This window comes from Oncorhynchus tshawytscha, linkage group LG25 (genome assembly GCF_018296145.1).
Source record: "Oncorhynchus tshawytscha isolate Ot180627B linkage group LG25, Otsh_v2.0, whole genome shotgun sequence".
Classification (NCBI taxonomy): Eukaryota; Metazoa; Chordata; class Actinopteri; order Salmoniformes; family Salmonidae; genus Oncorhynchus; species Oncorhynchus tshawytscha.
In genome coordinates, this window is record NC_056453.1 from 12,048,057 (window position 1) to 12,061,413 (window position 13,357).

A 13,357-nucleotide genomic window follows, 5' to 3' on the forward strand; every position below is an offset into this window, starting at 1 on the left:
GCTCTGTCAGAGTGGTCAGGGAGCTCTGTCAGCTCCCTGACCAAGGCCCTTCTCCCCCGATTGCTCAGTTTGGCAAGGCGGCCAGCTCTAGGTAGTCTTGGTTGTTCCAAAGTCCTTCCATTTAAGAATGATGGATGCCATTGTGTTCTTGTGGACTTTCAATGCTGCAGAAATGTTTTGGTACCCTTCCCCAGATCTGTGCCTCAACACTACTGTCTCTGAGCTCTACGGACAATTCCTTCGACCTCATGGCTTGGTTTTGGCTCTGACATGCACTGTCAACTGTGGCACCTTATATAGACAGGTGTGTGCCTTTCCAAATCATGTCCATTTAATTTACTACAAGTGGACTCCAATCAAGTTGTGTAAACATCTCAAGGATGATCAATGGAAACAGGATGTACCTGAGCTCAATTTCGAGACTCATAGCAAAGGGTCTGAATACAGTTGAAGTGAGAAGTTTACATACACCTTAGCCAATTACATTTAAACTCAGTTTTTCACAATTCCTGACATTTAATCCTGGTAAAAAAAAATCCCTGTCTTAGGTCAGTTAGGATCACCACTTTATTTTAAGAATGTGAAATGTCAGAATAATAGGAGAGAATGATTTATTTCCCAGTGGGTCAGAAGTTTACATACATTCAATTAGTAGTTGGTAGCATTGCTTTTAAATTGTTTAACTTGTGTCAAACATTTCAGGTAGCCTTCCACAAGCTTTCCACAATAAGTTGGGTGAATTTTGGCCGATTCCTCCTGACAGAGCTGGTGTAACTGCGTCAGGTTTGTAGGCCTCCTTGCTTGCACACGCCTTTTCAGGTCTGCCCACACATTTTATGTAGGATAGGGCTTTGTGATGGCCACTCCAATACCTTGACTTTGTTGTCCTTAAGCCATTTTGACACAACTTCAGGAGTATGCTTGGGGTCATTGTCCATTTGGAAGACCCATTTGCGACAAAGCTTCCTGACTGATGTCTTGAGATGTTGCTTCAATATAGCCACATAATTTTCTTCCCTCATGATGCCATCTATTTTGTAAAGTGCACCAGTCCCTCCTGCAGCAAAGCACCCCCACAACATGATGCTGCCACCCCCGTGCTTCACTGTTGGGATGGTATTCTTTGGCTTGCAGGCCTCCCCCTTTTTCCTCCAAACATAATGATGGTCATTATGGCCATACAGTCTATTTTGGTTTCATCAGACCAGAGGACATTTCTATGATCTTTGTCCCCATGTGCAGTTGCAAACTGTAGTTCTTTTTAATGGTGGTTTTGGAGCAGTGGCTTCTTCCTTGCTGAACAACCTTTCAGGCTATGTCGATATAGGACTCGTTTTACTGTGGATATAGATACTTTTGAATCTGTTTCCTCCAGCATCTTCACACGGTCTTTTGCTGTTGTTCTACGATTGATTTGCACTTTTCACACCAAAGTACGTTCATCTCTAGGAGACCGAACTCGTCTCCTTCCTGAGCGATATGACGGCTGTGTGGTCCCATGGTGTTTATACTTGCACACTATTGTTTGTACAGATGGTACCTTCAGGCATTTGGAAATTGCTCCCAATGATGAACCAGACTTGTGGAGGTGTACAATTCTTTTTCTGAGGTCTTGGCTGATTTTTGGGGGGTTTTCCCATGATGTCAAGCAAAGAGGCACTGAGTTTGAAGGTCTTGAAATACATCCACAGGTACACCTCCAATTGACTCAAATTATGTCAATTAGCCTATCAGAAGCTTCTAATGCCATGACTTAATTTTCTGGAATTTTCCAAGCTGTTTAAAGGCACAGTCAACTTAGTGTATGTAAACTTCTGACCCACTGGAATTGTGATCCAGTGAATTATAAGTGAAATAATCTGTCTGGAAACAATTGTTGGAAAAATTACTTGTGTCATGCACAAAGTAGATGTCCTAACCGACTTGCCAAAACTATAGTTTGTTAACAAGAAATTTGTGGAGTGGTTGAAAAATGAGTTTTAATAACTCCAAACTAAGTGTATGTAAACTTCCGACTTCAGCTGTACTTATGTAAATTGTCATTGTGGGGTATTGTGTTTAGATTGATGAGAATAAGGCTGTAATGTAACAAAACTTGTAAAAAGAGGTCTGAATACTTTCCGGATGCATCTACTCACAACCACAGTTCTTAACACAGTCCAGTTCAATGTAAATGGCATAGATCCATATATGGTAACGGTCTATTTACATATAGGCCTACTGCAACTCTGATTGGTCATGCTGCCGGTCTTTGTAGAATAAGGGCTGAGTTGTTCTCAATAGAATCCTACTCCAATGCGTTCTGCCAACAACAAAATCTCTTGCATAGTTGATTTTGTTTCAGTATGTTGCATTGAACGCTGTTAATATTGCGTTCATTCAATAGCAATTGCCACAGTAAAGGAAAACGTTGATAGTGTTAACAGGGAAAACTCTAGAAAGTTGAGTTCAATCTCATGCTTCTCTTCCTGGGCTGATAGTTCTTCCGGGAGCCAGTATAGGGGCTACTGCACGCCGGTGCGCAGCTTAGAGGAAACATGTTGCGTTTATTTTTGTTCAGTGTAGTTGAATATAAATATTTTATAAGCTGTTGTTTTTGTTGGCTTGTTATGTCTGTAAATGCCTTAACCGGTCCTCTCTGTCCTTCCACAGCGCCGTAAATTTGTCATCGAGAGCAGAGGGAGCAAGAAAAAGCACACCTTAGTCACAGAGAGATCCAAGACGGCCACGTACCTGTGCAACCTTTGTTCTGCCCAGCACAAGTTTCACAATGAGATGAACTCTCGCCAGCTCAGTCACAGTCTGGCCTCAGGTCAGAACCTTTCATGTCATCCTAACTGGCTTGGGGCCAAAAGTTTTTCCTGGTTTGGTAACAGTCAAGAAGAACTCATGGCCCCGTCCGTAACTACTACTACTACATTCCTGTTAATACTATGCCAGAGACAGCTTGTTCTGATTTGATACAGTTTGTGTCCTGTTCTTGGTGAATCTTAGCCTGACTTTTTGCCAGACTCTTCAGCCATACAGCTAGCAAGCTATACACTGAGTGTACAAAACATTAGGGACATCTACTCTTTCCATGACATAGACTGACCAGGTGAGTCCAGGTAAAAACTATGATTCACTTGTTAAATCCACTTCAATCAGTGTAGATGAAGGGGAGGAGGCAGGTTAAAGAAGGATTTTTAAGCATTGAGACAATTGAGAGATGGATTGTGTAAGTGTGCCATTCAGAGGGTGAATTGGCAAGACAAAAAATGTTTGTGCCTTTGAACTGAGTATGTATGGTAGTTGGTGCTATGCGCAACCGTTTGAGTCGTCGAGAACTTGCAGTGCTGTTGGGTTTTACACGCTCAACAGTTTCCCCTGTGTATCAAGAATGGTCCACCACCCAAAAGACATCCAGCCAACTTGACACAACTGTGGGTAGCATTGGAGTCAACATGGGCCAGCATCCCTGTGGAACGCTTTCGACACCTCATAGAGTGCATGCCCCGACGAATTGCGGCTGTTCTGAGGGCAAGAGGGGTGCAACTCAATATTAGTAAGGTGTTCCCAATGTTTTGTCCACTCAGTGTATATCCTGCTATTGTTCCACGTGGGCTCATTGACAGGCCAAACAGGGACATGTTGTGATTATAGTACAGTTATTAGAGCAATTTGCACACTTATTAGATCTACATTCACACCCATTTTGATTTCACTTTAGCCACTTTTGACCACCCATGGTTTGAACGTAAGAGCCCCTTCTCTTTCCAGAGGAGAGCATAGTGCAGTATGCGGCAGTGTGTCAGGCTCAGAACAGCCGTAGCCAGATGAACAGCCAGGTGAGCCGGTGCTCTGTCTCTGAGACCATACGGACAGACAGCGGTCTGACCATACTGCAGGGCGACTCCATGACCAAACTGTGTGATGACATTGTCGCCAAGATCGAGGCGCGGATCAAACAGCAGCGTGTCCTCCACGAGCAGGGGTAGGAGTGATGGAGAGCATGAAGTTCCCTTCCCTGTATTATTTATAGAAATATATATAAACCTTTTCTTTCATTTCTTGCATCTTTTAAGTACCTTTTATTCAGTGGCAAGAAAAAGTATGTGAACTACCTGGAATTACCTGGATTTATGCATAAATTGGTCATAAAATGTTATCTGATCTTCGTTTAAATCATAACAATAGACAAACACTGTCTGCCTAAACACACAAGCAATTATACATTTTCATGTCTTTTTTTAACACACCGTGTAAACAGTCACAGTGCAGTGCAGGGTGGAAAGAATCCCTTAGATTTAATAACTGGTTGACACTCCTTTGGCAGCAATAACCTCAACCTAATGTTTTCTGTAGTTGCGGATCAGACCTGCGCAATGGTCAGGAGGACTTTTGGACCATTCCTCTTTAGAAAACTGTTTCAATTCAGCAATATTCTTGGGATGTCTGGTGTGAACTGCTCTCTTGAGGTCATGCAACAGCATCACAATCGGGTTGAGGTCAGGACTCTGACTGGACCACTCCAGAAGGTGTATTTTCTTCTGTTGAAGCCATTCTGCTGTTGATTTACTTCTGTGTTTTGGGTCATTGTCCTGTTGCATCACCTAACTTCTGGGTGATGTCCTGTTGAGCTTCAATTGGCGGACAGATAGCCTTACATTCTCCAGCAAAATGTCTAGATAAACTTGGGAAATCTGTCTGATAGCAAGCTGTCCAGGCCCTGAGGCAGCAAGGCAGCCCCAAACCATGATGCTCCCTCCACCATACTTTACAGATGGGATGAGGTTTTGATGTTGGTGTGCTCTGCCTTTTTTTCTCTACACATAGAGTTGTGTGTTCCTTCCAAACAACTCAACTGTAGTTTCATCTGTCCACAGAATGTTTTGCCAGTAGCGCTGTGGAACATCCAGGTGCACTTTGCGATCTTAAAACGTGCAGCAATGTTTTTTTTGGACAGCAGTGGCTTCTTCTGTGGTGTCCTCTCATGAAAACTATTCTTGTTTAGTGTTTTACATATCATGGATTTGTCAACAGAGATGTTAGCATGTTCAAGAGATTTCTGCAAGTCGTTTTAGCGGACACTCTAGGATTCTTCTTAACCTCATTGAGCATTCTGCGCTGTGCTCTTGCAGTCATCTTTGCAGGACGGTCACTCCTAGGGAGAGTAGCAACAGTGCTGAACTTTCTCCATTTTATAAACAATTTGTCTTACTGTGGACTGATGAACATCAAGACTTTTAGAGATACTTTTGTAACCCTTTCCAGCTTTATGCAAGTCAACAATTCTTAATCTTAGTTCTTCTGAGATCTCTTTTGTTCAAGGCGTTGTTCAATGCTTCTTGTGAATAGCAAACTCAAATTTTATGATAGGGCAGGGCAGCTCTAACCAACATCTCCAATCTCGTCTCATTGATTGGACTCCAGGTTAGCTGACTCCTGACTCCAATTAGCTTTTGGAAAAGTCATTAGCCTAGGGGTCCACATATTTTCCAAACTACACTGTGAATGTTTAAATCATGTATTCAATATAGAGAAGAAAATACAATAATTTGTGTGTTATTAGTTTAAGCACACTGTGTTTGTCTATTGTTGTGACTTAGATGGAGATCAAATAACATTTTTATGACCAATTTATGCAGAAATCCAGGTAATTCCAAAGGGTTCACCTACTTTTTCTTGCTACTGAATGTCTTTCATCAAATGTTTTGTCATCTCATTTCTCCCTGTATCATTTCCAGCATAGGGAGACCATTGTCTGGGAACCTGTCACCAGCCCTGTCTCGTGGGTCTGGGAAGTGTGGGTCTGAGGCACCCTCCATGTCTTCAGGAGCCAGAGGTATGGCTCGATTATCAGCTCCCAAGACAATTAAAACCTCATAACACTGTTGAATCAGGGACAGGATCAAGAGTCGGTGTTCCCCGGAAGCCTTCCAAAGCCAGGGCGCCGCGAGGAGGGCATCCTAGCAACCGCCATAGTAGCCTATCATTATCAGGAAGAGATGGCATACAGGCTTCTAACGAGGCGCTGTGGTCGATGTATTTCAATACCAGGTAGCTGTGGTACTTCAGTCAATAGATGTTCTTTTGTTGTGTTCAATAGATACCCCATCAAAGAGTGTCATACCAGAGAGAGAAGTCATTTGTGTGTCCTTAAAGAAAGACCCGAAGTACGGCGTTGGTGAGTATACCGTTAACAGCATTGAGTCGTGTGTGTGTGTGTGTGTGATATATATATATATATATATATATATATATATATTAAAAGGACATGTTTTAGATTAGCACTACAATGAAAAGTCATTGTTCAAAGGAAATCCTTTTATTTGTTCAGGTATTGTGATAGTTGGAGAAGACACGGTGGGGAAGTACGACCTGGGTATCTTCATAGCATCCATCGTGCCGGGGGGACCAGCGGATAAAGATGGCCGCATCAGGCCAGGTCGGTGATCAGGCTTTTTTTTTTCCCCCCCCAGGCTTCGCCTCACAACTCACACCGGATTATGACGTCTGGTCTGGCTACACAAAACTTGTGGATAATAGCCTTACATGCCGGGTTTATAGGCTTTCTAAGCTCTTATGTGAGCTTTGTCTGTTGACACTCTGCTGGTTAATTAACAAAGACTAGGGGCCTTGTCTAGATACAACCCCCAGTCCCTTTTCTTATCCCCTGCTTTTATGACGTTTACAAATCTAAATGAATTGGATAGGGGCTAACGGTTGATTCCGGGCCAGGACTAAGTGGACACCAACAACAAGATTAGTCATATTTCAATGAAATATAAAAGTGAAACCTGATATAATGAAATGCTACGGTGATGTTCTCCCTCAGGTGGGCGTCTGATCTCTCTGAACCACACCAGTCTGGAGGGCATGACCTTCAGTGAGGTGGCAGAGGTCATGCAGAACAGCCCACGGGAGGTCACACTAATTGTGTCCCAGCCCAAAGGTACTGGATGTGTGTGTCTCTGCTCTGTTCACAGCTGGTTTAGTAATAAACTGTGTTTTTGAAGTAGACATGAAACTTGCTGGCTTTTCAGCTAGACACTAGTTAGACCTCCAAATGCTTAATTAAGCTACTGGAATTTGAATTGTTTGGCCTCTGTAGAACTTGACTACAGTACATACCACCAGAGGATGCTGGTGGAAGGAGCTATAGAAGGACGGGCTGGAATGAAGTAAATGAAACGGTATCAAACATGTCACATGTTTGACGCCGTTCCATTCCAGCCATTAAAATGAGCTCATCCTCCTATAGCTCCTCCCACCAGCTTCCTCTGATACATAATGTACGTGGCCAGAGGTTTCCATGACTTTCGTTATTAGCTGATAATTAATCTGTTTGTTTTTTTTGTGTTTTTTTACAGTTTCCTTGACACCCAACAGCGTGAGATCTCCGCTATTGAAGAACTACGAGTCCCAGACCACTTTGATGACTGATGTACACTCTGGGGAGGACGACCTGGATGAGATCGTGTCTGTCATGTTGACTCCAAAGACTGGCAGTAGACTGCAACTCCCTGACGTACGCATCCTCAATGCTCAGGTAACCAATGGCTACTGGACCATCTCCTCCGTGTTACAGACAATACTGTACATACCGCACATGCTTAGATTCAGGAACAGTGAAGCCTTTTGTGTGATCGACGAGTGTTTTGGATTTTGTACACAAACAAGACAACGAACATTAGCAATCAACTCTACAGAATGTCCGTTAAATCTGATGAAAGAATACAATACAATACAGCCGTTCTCGTGAATTGCACCATTAATCATTAGCTCTTATCCTCTATACATTTTTCAGGATGGCTGCTCCAGGGCTCCTTCCATGAACTGCTTCAGGGGTGATAAGATATCTGTGGAGCTAAAGAAGAATGCTGGAGGAGGGTTAGGGATCAGTATCGCTGTGAGTTAACTCACCAACCCTGCTGTTTCACACCTAACTCCCTAGGACAACACCAGTTATAGGCAAAGGGTGTATTTCCTGGTAGGCGGGAGAGGGATGGACCAACTGTAATTAAGTCTATGGGGTGTACAGATGAGTTGACCACACCTCTCTGGACAGGAAGTTAGCTGTCCTCTATGTCTCTGGGTAATCCTTCAGTCCCCTGGGGCTAATCACCTTGGAGAGGGAGGGCCTGCAGCTTGGAACCTGTCTGCCTACTGGACATTACAGTAGCCTACGGTAAAGCCCAGGTGTGTGTGTGTGTGTGTGTGTGTGTGTGTGTGTGTGCACCATCCTTTACAGACTGTTGTTTCCCAGCTGGTTGTATGGCTAGAGACCAACACAAAAGGAAGCTTAGCCTTGAGTAGCCCCTTAAAGCACAGAGTGCATTTAAAAAGCACATGTGTGTGAGAGACCCTGACCCGTTACCTAACAGCCTGTGACAGGTCAACCTCAACAGGCTATGTGAGTTACTCACCACTCACAAGGCAGGTAGGTGCAAGCTGTTGAGAGAGACTTAGGAGGTCGTTCCTTCTCGAACAAAATATGTACATGTACCTACTGCCTACCGACCTGGTACCAACAGGAATCGCCATGTTCGTCAGTGGCAGACACTTGACTTTGAGCCAATCAGAGAGCCCGAACCTCCACGTGGGGGAGCCGACAGGAGTGACAAGAAAAGGATAAGAGGGCACTTTTCCCGTTGTAATCCACTCCCTTCATCAGAATTGTTCTAACTAAAACAGTAAAGCTGCATAATGCATTGTGATGTAATCATAATGTTGCTAGTTATCTAGTTGTGGCCATCTGGCTACTGGGCTTACTACAAATTGTGGCTAGTTAGCAACAACATTAGTGCATCTTGCTAGTTAGCTAACATTAGCTATCTACAGCAGGCACAAGCCAAACGTAGCTTAAGAAATCTACTGCCATTTTGTGGTCTGGAGTATTTTAATGACGCTGATTGGCGGTTGATCTGTGCTATGTGAACAAGGATACTGACTTTTTGTTGGTGTCTTCTCATTATGCCTGGCCGGAATTCGGATGATGTGAAGGGGGACCAGGGATGAGAGCACACCCCACCACAGAGTGGAGTGTCTGTTGGCATTCTGTTTTTTTACCTCCTTGTGATAAACAGAGTGTAAGATCTTGTAACCTGATAAACATACATTATTCCTTTTAATCATCCCTCTCATTTACAGTAGCAGCCTGAGTGTGGGGACTATTGATCTGAAAAAAATATGAGGTGTTAACTCTTTATGGTACATTGTCATTAATGTCAATTACATTTTAGTCATTTAGCAGACACTCTTATCCAGAGCGACTTACAGCTAGTGTATTTATCTTAAGTGTAAACGGCTCTCGTCGAAAGGAGTGGACCAAAGCGCAACGTGGAATGCGTTCATGATATTTTTTTTTTTTTAAACACTCAAACGTGAAAGCGAACCATTCTGTCAGACACTACACTAAACAGAAAACAAGATCCCACAAAACCCAAACGGAAAATGACAACTTATATATGATCCCCAATCAGAGACAACGATAAACAGCTGCCTCTGATTGGGAACCACACTCGGCAAAAAACAAAGAAATAGAAAACATAGACTTTCCCACCTGAGTCACACCCTGACCTAACCAAACATAGAGAATAATAAGGATCTCTAAGGTCAGGGCGTGACATTCAGATAACTAGGTGGGACAACCACATATCACAGGCATAGTAAGTACATTTTCAATGCAAATGTTATTGATGGCGTATATTGATAAACTTACATTTCCACCGAGACTGTTATATTGTTGGATAATAACCTTGTGTTTCTGGTTTGTCAGGTTGGTGTGACCACAGGCCTGCGTCATGGCGGTGTCTTCATCAAAAGCCTAGTCTGTGGAGGGGCTGCTGAGCAAGATGGCCGCATCCAGTCAGGTGCAGTATAATCCTGAACAAGCTATATTATGTTACAGTGAAGCACCTGGAACAATAATGACACTAGAAGAGCATTACACTGGATTATTGCTGCACAAATTTAATTTACACTGTACAAAAATATAAACACAACATGTAAAGTGTTGGTCCTCTGTTTCATGAGCTGATATAAAAGATCCCAGAAATGTTACATACGCACAAAAAGTGTATTTCTCTCCAATTTTGTGCACAAATTTGTTTACATTCCTGTTAGTGAGCATTTCTCCTTTGCCAAAATAATCCATCCACCTGACAGGTGTGGCATATCAAGAAGTTTATTAAACATCATTATCATTACACAGGTGCACCTTGTACTGGGGACAATAAAAAGCGACTCTAAAATGTGCAAGTTTTTCTCACAACACAATGCCACAGATGTCTCAAGTATTGAGGGAGAGTGCAATTGGTATGCTGACTGCAGGAATGTCCACCAGAGCTGTAGCCAGAGAATTTAATGTTAATTTCTCTACCATAAGCCACCTAAAACATTGTTTTAGAGAATTTGGCAGTGCGTCCAACCGGCCTCACAACCGCAGACCACATGTATGGCATCAAGTGGGAGAGCGGTTTGCTGATGTCAATGTTGTGAACAGAGTGCCCCATGGTGGCAGTGGGGTTATGGTATGGGCAGGCATAAGCTAAGGACAAAGAACACAATTGCATTTTATCGATGGCAATTTGAATGCACAGAAATACCGTGATGAGATCCAGAGGCCTATTTTCTGCAAGGTATCATTGACCAACAGATCTGTCTTCCCAGTCATGTGAAATACATAGATTAGGGCCTTGACTGATTTCCTCAAATGAACTACAACTAAAATCTTTGAAACTGTTGCATGTTGCGTTTTATATTTTTGTTCAGTATAGATTAGAGTGAGATGATGAATCGCAATGGTGTGTGCATATGTTTGTGCACATCTAACAGGTGACAGACTGCTGGAAGTGGATGGCATCAGGTTTCAAGGGTTCACACATCAGCAGGCTGTGGAATGTCTGGCGAAAACAGGAGAGGTAAAAGAACATCAATATCTCAGCTGCAACCAGGACAGGGCAACACCATCAAAGCTTTGCTTCTGCATTGGCCTTCAACTGAACTGTGTATAAAAAAATATAACATTTTAACATGTGTTCTGATTATGTGCCATCTTGTCTTATGCAATGTGTATGTATATTGTAACAAAATGGTGACTGTCCAGTTGGTCCAGGCATGCACATACTGTTTCGTGTCTTGACGGCAGCCAGCTCAGTAGAGTTCCCCTCTGAGCAAGATGTTTGAGACCATAGTTGGCGCAACCAGGAGATGAAGCTGCGCCGAACAAGTGGACCTTCATACGATACACTGAGGGTTGAGACTAGATCTCCGTTCTCCCACCAAAGGAACCGTAGATAATCTTGGTCTTCTGCTTTCCCATGAAACTGGTGGAACATGCGCTCTATGTCACACATGATTGCAACTGGACCCTTACGAAAACGACAAAGGACACCCAGCAATGTGTTTGTCAACTCTGGACCGGTAAGGAGATGGTCATTCAAGGACGTCTCTCGAAACAGCTGAGCAGTCAAAGACGACTCGTATCTTCCCAGGCTTTTGTGGGTGATAAATCAAATCAAATCAAATGGTGCGGGATGTACCATGCTGGATGCTTGTTAATTTCCTCTTTGGAGACCTTCTCAGCATCTCCACAAGCTATGGTCTCTTCCATGTATGCTGTGTAGTCCTTGTAGTACTGCTTGTCTCTCCTTAGCCTCCTTTCCAGGCACTTGAGACGGTGAACTGCACATGTTTTATTGTTCGGAATGTTGGGTCTTTCTTCCTTAAACGGCAGTGGCATGTCATAATGTCCATTGTCCTCCTCATGAGGTCGCTAGGTGTTTAGGTTAAGGTCTCTACAAGGTCAAGCATTAAGCATTTGTGACAGCCGGTCCCAACGGGGGCTTATGTCGAAAAAATCATAAATGTTTTTTTTTTTTTTTACAGATTACAAAAAAATCGGGTTCCAAAATGGTGTATCATACACTGTGATTGGAAGAAGCATGGGAAAATGAGGCTGCTTTAAACATTTAGAAACTTGTTTTCCCACTTAGGAGACAAGTAGAAGAGAATGACATTGAAAGATTTTGTTGAGTGCTTGAGAGCTCTTCTTTGTTTTACACCCTTTCAGCATCGTTCACACCCCCTTAAGCCATAGACCCACCCATCTATTTAAGAATTCACATTTTAAATGCATAGCAAGCAGTCAGCATGGTCAACCGCTCCATTATCTCAGCCAATCATGCTTAGCCAGGAAGGATCCTGTCTTTATCCCTGTATAGCTCAGTGCTTTCTCCTTGGCTAACCTAGGCTCATCATTTAACATTTGTATTCATATTTATGGACCACATACAAGTTTTGAAATGAAGGCACATGAAAGTTCATCAGCCCCCGTTAGGCTGGCGTATCACATTGTTTGTCTTCATTTAACCCTTTCCTGTCCTAGGTGGTGACCATGGTCTTGGAGAGGGAGAACATGACCCTGCCCAGGGTGTCTCTGAGCCCAGACACAGGGCGCAGTCTCCTGGGGCGCTGCCTGTCTCCCCGAGTGCCCACCTGGACATCACCCAGATGAGGAACAACAGCTGCCCCGCCATCATCACCCCGTTCTTCGTCGGGCCCAAGGACTACAGTTTTGTGTCTGACAGTAAGGGAAATATCATTGACAAGGAAGCTTAAGTGTAAGGGGGAACACTGGCGCTTCGAGGGATTGACCTCCGAAGCAAGGTTATCATTGTCCATGAGTTTACACTGGGTGATGTTGCATGATTTCTAATCCGTCCCTTAGAGCAGGTTTTCCCAAACTCAGTCCTGGATCCACCGTCCAAGCCTCCAAGGTGAACTCAGACACACTTCAATCGCCTAACCCCTCCACCCTACAGATAACATTCTGGAGGTGACCTTGAAGAAGAGCCAGAATGGCTTGGGCTTCAGCTTCCTGGTCCCTGAGCTCAACCCCTCAAAAGGAGACTCAGGCAGTAGTCTTGTCCGGATCAAGAAGCTTTTCCCTGGCCAGCCAGCGGAGGAAAGTGGGCGGATCCAGGAGGGCGACGTCATCCTGGCAGTCAATGGAGAACCGCTGAAGGGATTGTCCTACCAGGTAAATATTGACGTAGACCAATGTGACATAATACGACTGTACAATTGTAGCTACAACTGTGAGTTAGAATACTGTATATGGGGGGTGGGTGGGTTTGTGTTAATCTGAGCATAGGAAGACCGATAATTGTGACAATTTAGTGTGAGAGAGAGGGGTTTTGTTTCACTCAATGTGATTGGTTTGTTCAATAGCTCTTTATCACCATTATCTCTGATCATTTTCTTGTATTATGGGTTACATCAAGCCAATTGGGAGACAATAACTTGGTTATTAACAGTCAATCGTATTGTGGTGAGTCCAAGAGTACTTAGATTCAGTGTACCTCATTAACAC

General features: G+C 43.5%; 1 protein-coding gene across 1 annotated transcript in view; it reads left to right on the plus strand.

Moving 5' to 3' along the window:
- Window positions 1-13,357, plus strand: part of LOC112224209 (FERM and PDZ domain-containing protein 2-like) — a 46,808-nt gene that overhangs the window by 24,656 nt on the left and 8,795 nt on the right. The window contains exons 13-25 of the mRNA XM_042306155.1: window positions 2,653-2,812; window positions 3,760-3,973; window positions 5,727-5,824; window positions 6,089-6,166; window positions 6,320-6,427; window positions 6,818-6,934; window positions 7,353-7,531; window positions 7,790-7,891; window positions 9,761-9,854; window positions 10,819-10,904; window positions 12,371-12,438; window positions 12,474-12,571; window positions 12,807-13,024. Coding sequence (XP_042162089.1) covers window positions 2,653-2,812; window positions 3,760-3,973; window positions 5,727-5,824; window positions 6,089-6,166; window positions 6,320-6,427; window positions 6,818-6,934; window positions 7,353-7,531; window positions 7,790-7,891; window positions 9,761-9,854; window positions 10,819-10,904; window positions 12,371-12,438; window positions 12,474-12,571; window positions 12,807-13,024 — 1,620 coding nt within the window. The remainder of the gene's footprint in view (window positions 1-2,652; window positions 2,813-3,759; window positions 3,974-5,726; window positions 5,825-6,088; window positions 6,167-6,319; window positions 6,428-6,817; window positions 6,935-7,352; window positions 7,532-7,789; window positions 7,892-9,760; window positions 9,855-10,818; window positions 10,905-12,370; window positions 12,439-12,473; window positions 12,572-12,806; window positions 13,025-13,357) is intronic.